Below are 15,247 nucleotides of genomic sequence, written 5' to 3'. Positions count from 1 at the left end.
AATAGGAATAATAAGATTGAGCTCTCTTTCCCAATCATTTTTGGTCTTATCAAAGGGCACTGAACGTATCTTCATAATTATATTATAAAGTTTTGATATAAGCCCTTTTTGAAAAGGGTTTAATTCAAACAAACTCTCCAAAATATCTGAAGACACAAAATTTGGAAACGTAGGAAGTACCGTACTTAAAAAATGCCTAACCTGTAAGTATCTAAAAAAATGAAATCTAGGCAAATTATATTTATTAGATAATTGCTCAAAAGACATAAAACAATTGTCCAAAAATAAGTCGGAAAATCTTAATAATCCCTTAGTTTTCCAAGCCGAAAAAGCTTGATCTATAATTGAGGGATGGAAAAAACAATTAGCTACAATAGGACTATTTAAAACGAATTGAGTCAACCCGAAAAATTTCCGAAATTGAAACCATATATGTAAGGTATATTTAACTATCAGGTTGTCAATTCATTTCGGCAATTTAGAAAGAGCAAAAGGGAGAGATGTCCCTAAAATAGAACCCAGAGCATAACCTGATACCGATTTAGTTTCCAAACTCACCCAATGAGGGCCAAAAGGACCATCCCATTCTTTCAACCAACATAACAAATATCTAATATTAACTGCCCAGTAATAAAATCTGAAATTGGGTAATGCCAACCCACCTTCCTTCTTTGTCTTCTGTAAGTATGTTTTACCTAACCTGGGATTTTTATTCTGCCATATATATGAGGAAATTTTTGAATCAACATTAGTAAAAAAGGATTTCGGAATAAAAATTGGTACCGCTTGAAAAATATATAAAAATTTAGGTAAAATAACCATCTTAATAGCATTAATCCTACCTATCAGAGATAAAGATAATGGTGACCACTTAGTAAACAAGCCTTTAATCTGATCAATTAAGGGTAGAAAATTAAACCCAAATAATTCTTTATGGTTTTTTGTGATTTTAATCCCTAAGTAAGTAAAAGAATCATTAACTAATTTAAAAGGTAAAATACCATAGCTTGGGACCTGTCTATTCAAAGGAAACAATTCACTCCTACCCAGAAAACTCACTAAATTGAGCCAACAATGATAAGACTGCTGGAATAGATTTCTCAGGGTTAGAGATGAATAATAATAAATCATCTGCGTACAAAGATACCTTATGAATATCTGTTCCACGATTAATACCCAAAATATCCTGTGATTCTCTGATGGCATGAACCTTCTCCAATGCCAGCACATCCTTTCTTAGATAAGGGGCCCAAAACTGCTCACAATACTCCAGTGTGGTCTGAGCAATGCCTTATAAACCCTCAGCATTACGTCCTTGCTTTTATATTCTAGTCCTCTTGAAATGAATACTACACTGCATTTGCATTCTTTACTACTGATTCAGTCTGCAAGTTAACCTTTAGGAATCCTGCACGAGATCTTCCAAGTCCCTTTGCACCTCTGATTTCTGAATTTGCTCCCTGTTTAGAAAAAGTCTATAACTTTATTTCTTCTACCAAAGTGCATAACCATAACTTTGCTATACTGTAATCCATCTGCCACTTCTTTGCCCATTCTCCTAATCTAATTCCTTCTGCAGCCTTTCTGTTTCATCAATACTCACCTGCCTCTCCACCAATCTTTGTATTTTCTGCAAATTTGGCCACAAAGCATTTGATGTTTAACATGAAAAGAAGTGGCCCCAACACTGAGCCCTGCAGGACTCCAGGGGTCACCCACAGTTAGCCAGAATAGGTGCTGTTTATTCCCACTCTCTGCCTCAATTGTACCAGTGCCTAGGAAGCGTGGAATGAGCTGCTGCAATGACTTGGCCTGGTAGCACTCATCCACTATGATGAAGTGCTTTAAGAGGTTGGTCATGACTAGTATAAACTCTTTCCTGAGTAAGGACCTGCAGCCACAACAGATATACAGTGGACACAATCTCACTAACTCTCCACCAGGGCTTTGGATAAGCTGGACAACAGTAATCCATACCTCAGACAGCAACTACAGTTTGGTGTTCAACACCATCATTCCCTCAGTACTAACTGGCAAGCTTCAAAACCTGGGCCTTTGTACCTCCCTCCGCAAATGGATTCTTGACAGACCATAGACAGTACAGATTGGTGATAACCTCTCCTTGCTGACAATTAACCTCAAGGATGTGTTCTTAGCACACTGCACTACTCTCTACACTCACGACTGTGTGGCTGGGCATAGCTCAGAAGCCATATATAACTTTGCTGATGATGCCACTGTTATTGGCACAATCTCAGTAGGAATGAAATAGATAGGCTGGTCAAGTGGTGGTTAATTGCCTTAGGTGAATTACCCCTTAGTGTAGGTGCATGATAGTTGATGGGGATGTCAGGGAAAATAAGTTGCTGGGAAATAAATGGGGAATGGGATTGATGGGAATGCATTGAGTAAATAGGCTTAATAGATTTGCCACTGCTGATGACATTGAGTGAGTTGGAGATGGTTATGCTCACATTGGGGCAACTGCCTTGTAGATACGTTATGACTGAGCTCCACTGCTTTCTCCTAACCCCTACTGGGAGACTGCAATGGCCAGTCTCTGGCCACTCCACATAGTTGAAACTTATTTGTAAGGTGCCTTTGTAAGATTTAGGGATCTGGGGTTAGCACAGTAATGTAGCATTGAGAGAAAATGCCCAATATTTCCTTATTGGCTGGAGTTTGTGTAAGGGGTAAGTTGGCTCCTGCTCCTATCTGGGACACAATAATCCTTAACTAAATTTAATCTTCATTTTATCCCAGGACAAAAGCCCACAATAACATGTGGGTGTCGGGGTTCGGAGTTCAATTCCAGCATCCTCTATAAGAAAGTTTGTACGTTCCTTCCCAGTGTCCAAACACAGAGTGGTTAGTAGGTCATTGTAAATTGTCCCAAGGCTGTGATTAACTGGGGGATTGCTGGGCAGAGTGACTCAAAGGCTGGAAGTGTTTATTTCTTGTTGTACCTCAATAAATAAATAATATATCAGATATAACCCTCTACATCAGGATAATGAATCCACTGTCAAAACCCAGAACTGTTCACTCTATAGGAGCAATCGACCTGGATAATTTGTCCGAGGAAAGTCTGCAACGTGGAAGTAGTATGTACAAGTTACCATGATTAGACCAATCTGAGGCAGGGCATTCTCTGCATTCAAATTAATTTCATTCTGATAAAGCAATCTCTTATGTTATATTGAGAGATGTGAGTTAGCTTGCTTTTCCTACCGTTGCAATCGCCACTATCTAAGAATAACATCTCCAAACCATTCAATTGTATAAGTTGTGCCAAATCCACCACCAACAATGTCCTCAGAGTGGCTATCATCCAGAAATTCAGCTGGGAACAGGGAGCATCTGTAGTGACTGCCTCACCTCCTGACAGTCCAAAGCCTTTGCATCGTTTACAAGACACAAGTGAAGGAGTGTGAAGTAGCTTTCACTTGCCTGACATAATCCAACACAAGTCAATATATCTGTTTGGAACTCCATCCGCAGCATCTCTCAAACACAAGGCTTCTCTAGCACCATGTAGAACAATAGCTTCATTTGCAGGTGAACACCACATCCTGCACATTCTCTTTCAAGTCACCATCCTGGTGTGGAAATGTACTGTCCTTGCTTTACCACTGGATCTGAATTCTGTAACTCCTTCTCCAACAGCACTGTGGAAGTACCTTCACCAGGACTGTAGCAGATCAGTCAGGTTACTGGCCACCAGCTTCTCATGGATAATACTGGTAAACAGACTGAACATAGAACACTACAGCACAGTGCAAATTCTTTGGCCCAGAATGTTGTGCAAACTTAACCTACTCAAAGATCAATCTAATCCTTCCCTCTTACTTAGCCCTCAATTTTTCCATCATCTATGTGACTAAGAGTTTCTTAAATGCCCCTAATGTATCTGTCTCTAATGTCATCCCTGGCAGGGTAGTTCTACCCACTCACCAGTTTCTGTGTTCTGACATCCTCCCTATCCTTTCCACGAATCACCGTAAAATCATGCCCACTTTTATTAGCCATTTCCACCTTAGGACAATGTCTCTGGCTATCCACCTGATCTATGCCTCATCATCTTGTACACTTCTATCAGTCATCTCTCATCCCCCTTGCCAAAGAGAAAAGCCCAAGTTTACTCAACCTTTCCTCACAAGACACGCTCTTTAATCCAGGCAGCATCTTGGTAAATCTCCTCTGTGCCTTCTCTATAGCTTCCACAATGAGGTGACCAGAACTGAACACAAGTGTGGTCTGACCAGGGTTTTATAGAGTTGCAATAGTACCTCACAGCTCTTGAACTCAATCCCCGACTGATGAATATCAACACACCATACACCTTCTTAACAACCCTATCAACTTTCACATCAACATTCAGGGATCTATGGATGTGGACCCCAAGATCCTTATGTTCCTCCACAATTCTAAGAATCCTGACATTAATCCTGCATTCTGCTTTCAAATATTGGACAAATGGCCACATTGACCATGGTCAAACATTGCCTGGAGATCAAACACTATTGCTCTCATCCTTTTATTCTCCGGTTGTCCCAAGCTGTCAGGTTGAGAGCGTTCCTGGCTGAGCTCAGCTCAGTAGATGTTTTGAGGCAGCAGCCATGCTGAGCTTTGTCCCACTTTGTAGACGGGATGACACTGGACATTAAACGTTCTGTGGTGTACGAGTGAATCTGCAGATGCTGGAAATAAATAAAAACACAAAATGCTGGCGGAACTTAGCAGGTCAGACAGCATCTATGGGAGGAGGTAGTGACGATGTTTCGGGCCGAAACCCTTCATCAGGAGTGAAGTAACATGGGATGGTCGAGGGGGGATAAGAAGTGGGGGGAGGGATGAAGTAGAGAACTGGGAAGTGATAGGCTGGAGGGAAATGGGCTGGGGGGGAAGGTGGAGAATTATGGGAAATAAAAGAGAAAGAAAGGTAGGGCTGGGGAGAGATTGTAGTGAGGGGGGGAAAAGAGAAAGAGAACCAGACTAAAATTATAGATAGGGATGGGGTAAGGGGGGGGCCAGGGGTATCAACGGAGGTCTGTGAGTTGAATGTTCATGCCAGCAGGCAGGAGGCTACCTAGGCGGGAGATAAGGTATTGCTCCATCGACCTGCGTGTGGCCTCATCTTGACAGTAGAGGAAGCCATGGACAGACATGTCGGAGTGGGAGTGGTCTGTGGAATTGAAGTGTGTGGCCACAGGGAGATCCCGCCACTGCTGGAGGACTGAGCGCCGGTGTTCGGTGAAATGGTCTCCCAGTCTGCAGGGGGTCTCCCAATGTATAAATGGCCACATCCGGAGCACTGGATACAGTATATCACCCCAGTTGACTCGCAGGTGAAGTGGTGCCTCAGCTGAAAGGACTGTCTGGGGCCTAGGATGGTGGTGAGGGAAGAAGTGTGGGGGCAGGTGTAGCACTTCTTCCGTTTACAGGGATAAGTGCCTGGAGGGAGGTCAGTGGGGAGGGATGGGGAGGATGAATGGACAAGGGAGTCACGTAGGGAGCGATCCCTGTGGAAAGCTGAGAGTGGGGTGGGGGGGAAGATGTGGCTGGTGGTGGGATCCTGTAGGAGGTGGCGGAAGTTACAGAGGATTATACGTTGGATCTGTAGGCTAGTAGGGTGATAGGTGAGGACCAGGGGGACTCTATCCCTGGTGGGCTGGCGGGGGGATGGGGTGAGGGCAGAGGTGCGTAAAGTACGGGAGACGCGATGGAGGGCAGAGTTGATAGTGGACGAAGGGAAGCCCCTTTCTTTAAAAAAGGAAGACATCTCCTTTGTCCTAGAATGAAAGGCCTCACCCTGAGAGCAGATACGGCGGAGGCGGAGGGATTGAGAGAAAGGGATAGCATTTTTGCAGGAGACAGGGTGGGAGGAGGAATAGTCTAGGTAGCTGTGGGAGTGGAAACCCAGGAAAGGAAACCCGGGGTATTCTTCTACAGCCCTGGGCTTGGCCTGAGCCACCAGCCCTACAAAGCGGGAGTGTGACGGTGGGATGCACACGAGCAAAGGCAAGGGCTTTGTTTTGTCACTTCAGTGGAGCGAACTGTTGCTCAAGCATAACAGATGGCAATACTCATAAACTCAGAAGATTCTGCAGATGCTGAGAACCTACGCAACACAAACAAAATGCTGGAGGAACTCAGCAAGTCAGGCAGCAGCTATAGAGAGGAATAAACAGGACCAAGACCTTTCATCAGAAATGAAAATGGAGAGAGAAGAAAATGCTTTAACATTTCAGGTTCAAGGTTCGACAACTGCCTCACCAGCAGATTTCCATATTTAGATTTCAATCTAGATATTCAGCATCACCCACAAAATGCTGGTTGAAGAGCCCATCCTGTGATGTACTGCAAAATATCCTCTGGCTCATTCAGGCACAAATTCAGAGTAGGTACAGCAATGCTGAGACCAAGGGTGGTGATGGTGCTAAGAGCTCAGTGCTATCTGCAGGAATTAGTGAGGCCCAGACATTCAAATACAGCCGCCTCCTTCTTCTGTGTTTGACCACTGAACTGGTGGACATCCCCTATGGGGCATCAGCCAAGTGACAATCCAAAGGCATTGGTAAGCTTGAGGAGTCGAACAGGAGATCACAGGCTTCACCAAATTTCCTCGCATTGAATGGGGAAATGCTTCCGGTGCCTTCCCAGTGCAATACTACAGGAAAGCAGGTGCAATTGGCTGTGGAAAGAACAAGTGGGTTCATTTTTGTGTTTGATTTAATCAATTGTTTTTAAATATATTTAACTTTATAATTGCTTGTGTTTTTGGGGTTTTAGTATTTTTCTAAATGTTTAAAATAGTTTAAAAAAATACAGTTGTGGGATTTGTCATCAGTGTCCAAGCATGTTTGAATGGTTGTGATGTCAGGCTTGACATCAGAGCCTCATTAGCTGGCAACGTATCTCCCTAAAGTAGGCCTGTCCAATCAGCAGGGAGCTATCCTCTGGCAGCCGGATCCCCAGGGCCACTGACAGAATAAGCATATCCCCCGTGGGCTGTTTACTGTTGAGCTCTGGTAAGTTAGATCATTCCCTCTGAATGCGCACTGTAATGGCGCAGGAGATGTACGCTCCTTTCGGATGAGATGTTAAACCAAGGCCCATCTTGGCATCCCATATGGATTTAAAATATCCCTTGCTTCTTGTGCAGATTGGCCCAATGTCCTGGCTGGTGATTATTGCTCAGCTGAAGTCATAACATTACCTGATCTTTCTCATTACTATTTGTGGAATCTTCCTGTGTAAACATTGGCTGCTGCATTTCCCGTATTACAGTTGTGACTCCATGTGGCAGGAACACTTTGAACATCTACTTCGACAATGTTATCGTGACCCCAGGAAGTTATTTCTTTGTGCTCTATTCTCGATAACATTGCTTGACTTATACAGAATGTGTAATGGTGATAAATTCCCTAGTGTGAAACCAGATCAAGAGGAACAAGTGTGGTTGACGATATTGAACTCTGCAGAGATGGAGTGGGATGGAATCATTGAATCACGTCCTCCTCTTCTCAGGTGGTTCCCGGGATTTTGCTTCCACTCTGGTGCTGTGGGTTCTGAGGTGACTGATAACGCTGAGATGGGAATGCAGACTCACCCACCAATGGGTTAGGAGATACCTGAGGGGCAGCAGGCAGGTAGTTTGAGAGGCACTGCTTACTCCTGGCTTCTGTGCTCTCCATTCTTGGTCTTGAGGTCCTCCATCCCATCCGCAATGCTGCATAAATACATAGATTGGTCACAGGCCAGAGGTTACGAGGGTTTGGGAGGGGAATGTTGCGTTTCTTCAAGGAGGCTTTGAGCATATAAAGCCAGAGTTGTACAGGTCAAAAATCAAATCCTTAGCCCATTACTTCCACATTTCTAACCTCTCACCTAAGCCTTCCTGTTTTAGGAACTTTGTGTCCTTCTATCAGGTCTCTTCTTAACCTCCTTCACTCTAGGGAACAGAACCCAGCCTATCCAATCCTCCTCATAATTGAAATCATCTGCTCCAGGCAGCAAACTGCTGAATCTCCTTTGCACCCTCTCCACTGCACACACATCCTTCCTGTAGTGTGGGGACCAAAACTGCACACTGCATTCCATCTGAGGCACAATCAATATTTTATGAAGTTGTAACGTGACATCCCTTATATCCTGTGCCGCGACCAATTAATGCCGACATCCCATTTGTCTTTTTCATGAACCAACCACTTTTAGGGATCTATGGATTCGTACCCCAAGGTCCTCAGTTCATCAACACTTCACTATTTACTGTATATGTCCTTCCCATAAATGACCTTCCAAAAGAAGTCACTTGCCATTTGGTCAGGATTAAATTTCTTCTACCTTTACTCCTCCCCCCTTTCCAGCTGATCAATATCCTGGTGTAGCCTAAGACAATCTCCGCTGTAGCTGGTCAAGGGTAAGCAGGATATCGGCCTTGGAGAGGACACTGATGTCCACTCGTCCTTCACTTTTACGTCAGCACTAGTTGTACTTTAAGGTATCTGCTGTAGGAATCCTGGTCTGACAAGCATCACTGCTGTCTGGCAGATGAGTAGTTTCATACTCATCTTAGATCCTGAAGTTTGTACATGTCTTGAGGCTCATGAGTCAGGATTTTATGTCGACAGTTTTAGCGAGAAGGATACCTGACCAGTGAAGCCTGGGGCTGTGTCTCTGAGGCACTGATGTATTCTCAAATGTTATGGATATTGGTGAATGAGTAGATGTCTCCCTTCAAAACAGGCAGCAATAAAGGCTAACTCTTATCTTCCATCATTCCATTGCTTCCTCCGGTGTTTCACATTTTGCACACTGTTCTGATCTGGAAAACACAAAAGCCTATTTCTACACAGCACAAAAGGATAAAGAAATCCTTGTTGGAGGTTTTGATTGAGGGATAAGTAATGATCACGAAACCAGAAGCATTCCCCTTACTCCTTGTGGAACCAGTGCCAGGGATTCTTTTGTGACCAGCTGAGAGTGTGGTTCAGGCCCCAGAGATTTGACTCTGATTATACAGAATAATATAGAATACACAGGCAGAAAAACTGCACTATAACTGTATTAGATTGGAAATGAATGGTTTGTACCAAGCACAATTAAATGTTTGATCTGAAGGGGAAAATATCTGCATTAAGTTAAAGCCAGAAGTACTACCAGTGCTATCTTTTATGGCTATCCTTCTGTAAAATATCTTCAGTAACAGATCTTGGTTGTATGAATTTTAGGCAAATCCTCTTGAGTGTGTTCCTTGTAGAAAACCAGTTACAGCTGACTCAGTTCCTGGGCTTTGAGTGTGGGAAAAACAAGCCAGGAGCTAGTGGAAAACTACAAGATTAAGCAGTGAACAGGGAGCCCCTTCCATACCACTACATTTGGTCTGAAAAAAACAGAGTAGCACAGTAATTTTTATCAAGAGGTACTGCAGAAATCGGTGACAAAGTCTAGGTGTGAGCAATAACCGGAATTACTGCTCAGGCTGGAGGTGTAGCCTTCCACTGCACGGTTCCAGAGTCCAGATACCATTCAGTACAGCATGCTACTGCAACAGCCACTTCGCTGAGACAAACTAAATGCGATGAAGTTCTGGATTGTTGCAGCCCTGGAAAAGAAAAGAAGGATTGATTCTTATTCTGACACAGTCTAGGTTATTTTTACCTTCCTCCCCTTGACCTGATGACTGGTAGAGGGTGCAATTGTGGCTGGGAGCTACGCTGTAGGCAGCTGTCCACTGATGAGTGTACTTTTGGCAATGGATCAGGATGTAGGATCGGTTGGGAAACTTCCTACATCTGAGCTCCCAGAAGGAAACGTCGTCACCTTTCTCAGATGGCACTCTGACCTGTTGGAACTGCCACAGCTGTTCACTCGGAGCTGGTTGTGAGTTAAGCACCACACCAGCATGATTTGTGTTTAGTGGATAAATTGGTAAATCTTCATGAGGTTCTCTCAGGAGCCTTGTGATAGTGAAACGAGAGATGGATGGATGCACAGCCAGGACTCTTTAGATCTTCCCCACGGGGCGTGAGGGAGTATTTCTCTGTGGGTACAGTTAAAAATAGCAGAAAGATAAAACCATAAGGAAGCCTGAAGCCACTCGATTATTGAAAAGAGTGAGATTTATATCCATGGAGATGGTTCTGCACAGATCAACTTGGGATGGGAAGCTATTGTTATGAGAATGGTTTGAGATACTGGGATTACTTGTAGCTGACCAGGAAACCTCTGGAAATTTGATAACTTTAAATTTGTGTTTTTTAATATAAGAAAGTTTTAACTGGGTTCCTTGGAAAAGAATATAGCACTAACATAGGGTTTGAGTCACCCTATGAATTAGACCTTAGAACATAGAACACTACAAGCCATTTGGCCCACAATGTTGTGCTGTCCTTTTAACCTACTCTATGATCAATCTAACCTTTCCCTCCTACACAACCTTCCATTTATCCATCATACATGTGCCTACCTAAGAGTTTCTTAAATCACCCTTGTGCATCTGCCTCTACCACCAACACACTACCAGTGTAAAAACTTAACTCTGACACCCCCTCCTATACTTTCCTCCAATCACCTTAAAGTTAGACCACCTCGTATTAGCCATTTCTACCCTAGGAAATCCACTCGATCTATGTTTTGTCATCTTGTACACCTTTATCAAGTCACCCCTCATCTTTTTTCTCTCCAAAGAGAAAGGCCTCACTCACTCAACTTCTCCTTATAAGACATGCTCTCTTGTCCAGGCAGCATCCTGGTAAGTCTCCTCTGCACCCTCTTTAAAGCTTCCACATCCTTCCTGTAGAGGTGACCAGAACTGAACACAATGTTTCAAGTGTGGTCTACCCAGGGTATTATAGATTAGCAACATTACCTCGTGACTCTTGAACTCACCCTCCCCCCCACCTGACTAAGGCCAAGTATAATCATATACCTGATTAACAACCCTATCAACTTGCACGGCGACTTTGAGTAAAAATGGATGTGGACCCCTTGATCACTTTGTTCCCCCACACTGCTAAAAATCCTGGCTATTAACCCCATGCTCTACCTTCCAAAGTGATTAGAAGGGTTTAAAATACTGGGATTACTTGTAGTTGACCAAGAAACCTCAGGAAGTTTGATAACATAGTGTTTTATATATATATATCTATAGATAGACATATATATATATACACACAGTATATAGGAAAGTTTTAACTGGATTCCTTAGAAAAGAATATAATCCTCATGTAGGGTTTGAGTCATCCTGTGGGCTTCTTCAAAGAAAGCTGTTAAAGTCACTTATGTGTGATTTGCACATAAGAAATGGGTGATAATGGATCCACTTTCTATTAGCGTCAAGGATCATTGGAGCAACATGAAATGGAGATTGTTCCAACTATGCATGTGTTATGACAAACATGGGCAGATGGCCATGGGAAGGGCACTGGGAAGTTGGGTCAGTATTGGATTGTGTTCACAAAGCCAGCATTGTCACTGTGTCTATCTACATCAGGCTGCATCCCCAACCATCCATATTGGCAGCAGTTGCAAGAGCTGAGCTGAGGTAGAGCAGGAATAGATAGACAGCCTTTCCTATCTGGCTCGGTGCTCAGGGCCATTGGATCTTCCTCACCTGTCAGAAGTTGGAAAGATGCATGTGCTTGGCAGCATAGAGGCTTCAGATTTGGGTCTCTCCATTTGACTAATCCAGATCCCGTTGTCCAATTCGGTACCTGATTGATTGTAATGAAACGAACTGGGGAAAGCAGAAAAGCGTTTTAATTGTTTGATCCAATTCAGCAAGAGCCTAAAAGATTTATGTTGCTACAATAAATTCATTCTCCCTTAAGGTCAATTGAATATGAAGTTAGATGTCATCCTACATCAAAGTTCAAAAGGTTCAATGTAAATTTATTATGAAAGTACATGTATGTCACCATATGAAATGCCGAGATTCATTTTGTGGGCGTACTCGATAAATCCAATACCATAGAATCAATAAAAATCTGCACCACCTGGGCGTACAACCAGTATGCAAAAGACAACAAACTGTGCAAATATAAAAGAAAAAAATGAGCAATAAATATTGAGAGCATGAGATGAAGAGTCCTTGAAAGAGAGTCCATAGGTTGTGGGAAAATTTCAGTGATGAGGCAATTGAAGTTCAGTGATTAATGAAGCTACATTAGATGATAGTACCAGAAGAATGGGTGCCATCAATAGCAGCAGCAGCACAATAACCTCATCCACACACACAATGCTGGAGGAACTCACTAGCCCAGGCAGCACCTATGGAAGGTGAACCCTGCAGAAAGTGGGGTGGAGGGACAGAATTGCTCTGTGCTTAATTTCATGATACAAACTGTGATAGGAGTCATTGTCCCACCTTTTGCTCCACTCACTCCATTCCTCTGAGTAGGACCTCAGTATATCTGATCCAGTCTGTTGTCAGACTCGATGCCATTGTTAGGTCTGACATGTGTTCTAACCATATATTGTACATGAGTCATCTTTAAGACGGTGTATTTCCACGTCTGTAACATCACCCAACTGCCTCAGACATCTGCCCTAAATTGCACAGAGTCCTAGTTGATAACATTCATTTGATGCCTGTGGGAATATTTTCTATGCTAAGGGCAGTTTAAAATGCCAGTTGTTGTTAAAGTAGACAGCAGCAGCAGAGAGAGCACCAGGTGAAATGGTGAGTCAGATAATCAGATGTAGGGAGTTGGAAGCAGCTTGAAGAGAGGCAATGGGTCATCGCATATGTTCAGCAGTGAGTGACCCACATCTACTATTGATTACTGAAGAAAGGCTGTGTTTACCCAGTGAAGTTAGTAGAGCATTACATCACAGTACATTGGCTCATGCTGTTGTGCCAAATTTATAACCTTCTCTACGATCAATGCAACCCTTCTCCCCTACATAGCTCTTCATTGTCCATCATTCATGTGCTATCCAAGTGTTTCTTAAATGCCCCTAATGTATCTGCCTCTACCACCACCCCGGCAGAGTGTTCTATGCACCCACCATTCTCTGAAAGAACTTAGCTCTAACATTCCCCCGTAGTAGTAGTAATAGCAGTGTGATCACTCAAGCCGAGTATGATGTTCTCCCAAGGGGTTGTCTATTGGTGAGTCCTCGGAGACCATGTTCACTGTGTGGGCGAGAGTAAGTGATGGCTGTGGTTAGTGGTACTGTCTTTCACCTGCTCAGTCTCTCCTTTTGCAGCTGCCACTTGTTCTCTGCAGCTGAGCTGGGGGGTCGCTTTCATGTAGCGCTGCTCCCTCTTGAACATGTTTCCTCCGGTTGTACCTATTGAGTGGAATGTCTTCCCAGTTTTTAGATATAATGTTGAATTTCTTCAGATTTATTTTTGATGTTATCTTTGAGGTGTTTCCTTTGCTCGCTAATGGCTCACTGACCTTCCTTCAACTGAGAGTAAAGGACCTGTTCCAAGCGACTTGAGTTAGGCATCTGGGTGACGTGACCTAACCATCAGAGTTGGTCCTGACGAAGGGTCTCGACCTGAAACGTCGACAGTGCTTCTCCCTATAGATGCTGCCTAGCCTGCTGCATTCCATCAGCATTTTGTGTGTGTTGCATCAGAGTTGGTGTTGCTTTACTGGGGTAGAGATGCTGCTCATTTAGCCCTCCTCCGGTACACTGGTCTTGGTGTGTCTGTCCTTCCAGATGATCCTCAAAATTTTTGATGGTATTGTTCCAGGGCTTTCAAGTGCCTACTGTCAGTGGTCCATGATTCAACTCCATGTAGGGAGGATGGCTGCTGCATAAACCTCAAGTTTTGTTTGAACCTGTAGGTTGCGGTCTTCAAACACTCTTCTTTAATCTTACGTAGGCTCCACTGGCACTACTCAGGTAGTGGTGGATCTCCGAGTTGATGTCAGCTTTTGAGGAGAGTGTCCTCAAAGAAGGTGGACCAACACTCCTGGACCACATACACAACTCCTGAAGCTCAACTTCCCTCAAGAGGCGAGACAATGCAGATTGTGGCAATTACAGAGGCATGTCCCTCCTGTCAACAATAGGCCAAATGCCTGCATGCATCCTTATCAACTGACTTCTTATTCGATCTGAATTGCAGACAAGATCTTCACAGCACAATTACAGGAAAAATGCCATGAACAAAGGCAACTTGGCTGATATAGATTTGTAACAGTAGATTGCCAAGCTCCCTGGTGTATACTATCAAGATACGACTGCCCTGACAAGTACTTACAAATACTGAGGATGGGATGTCAGTCAGAATACTCAGTGCAGTGGCTCTGAATCAGAATCCTTCACTGTCAACACAGGAGTCAAACTGGTCTGCATCATTGCACACACCCTATTTGTCATCTTTATTGCTGTCATCCTTCACCTCAGTGGTCAGGACCTGCCACAGGGAATCCCAGTCTTGTATTGAATGGTCAACAGGCTTCTCAACCTCAACTGGCTCAAGATCAAGAACAAGGTCAGCACTATCACTATCGTGGAGCTTCAGTATACCGATGACAATGCCATTATGGCACATCAGGCCCTGGGTCTTGTCCTGATTATAAAAGACATGTCCTATACTGACCACTGCCCGGTCAGCCATTTATCCAACCCTCCATGAAAATGTAGACTTATATGACAACCCCCCTATACTTTCCTCCAATTAACTTAAAATCATCCTCACTTGTCTTAGCCATTTCTGCCCTGGGAAAAACTCTCCAGCTATCCACTCTATTTATGTCTCTCATCATCTTGTACACCTCTTTCAATCACCTCTCATCCTCCTTTGCTCCAAAGAGAAAGCCCTGGCTTGCTCATAAGATTCACTAGGCAGGATACATGTATTTGAGCTGGCTAAATCCTTTGTGACAATGTCCTGAAAAATGACAGGGTCTTTGTGATGTAACGGGTCAGACAGCAGGGTAGGTAGTGGTAAGGGCTGGGTGCGGTAACAGAACAATGTCACCCACAAAGACAGTTACTCACAAACCTCTCACAGTGGACTGAGCCAGGATCCCATCTAGTGCATGTAAGAATAATTATAAACATCCAAACCTACACCTGGAACATTTTAAAAAGGCATTTAAAATTTGAATTGAATTTTATATTTTTACGTGGCTGTCACAGCTATTTCTCTTGACTGAAGTTACAGAGGAAGTGATGCCTTCTCCCTGAAGACTTCAAACTCAGGACAGGAAAAGCTGATGGCTTTACTTCAAGGCAGAGCATTTCACTGATCACGTCATTGAAATGGTTTGATTCCCTG

The 15,247-nt window shown here is 43.6% G+C and overlaps 1 protein-coding gene across 1 annotated transcript in view; it reads right to left on the bottom strand.

Moving 5' to 3' along the window:
* Positions 1 to 9,061: 9,061 nt before the first annotated feature.
* The window catches only part of LOC140738184 (uncharacterized), a 159,244-nt gene continuing 153,058 nt past the window's right edge, over positions 9,062 to 15,247 (bottom strand). Inside the window, exons 20-21 of the mRNA XM_073065300.1 lie at positions 11,618 to 11,740; positions 9,062 to 9,607 (exon numbers count right to left, since the gene is read on the bottom strand). Coding sequence (XP_072921401.1) covers positions 9,532 to 9,607; positions 11,618 to 11,740 — 199 coding nt within the window. The 3' untranslated portion in view covers positions 9,062 to 9,531. The remainder of the gene's footprint in view (positions 9,608 to 11,617; positions 11,741 to 15,247) is intronic.

The sequence above is a fragment of the Hemitrygon akajei genome, chromosome 14 (assembly GCF_048418815.1).
Source record: "Hemitrygon akajei chromosome 14, sHemAka1.3, whole genome shotgun sequence".
Classification (NCBI taxonomy): domain Eukaryota; kingdom Metazoa; phylum Chordata; class Chondrichthyes; order Myliobatiformes; family Dasyatidae; genus Hemitrygon; species Hemitrygon akajei.
This window is presented reverse-complemented; position numbering and strand designations above follow the sequence as displayed.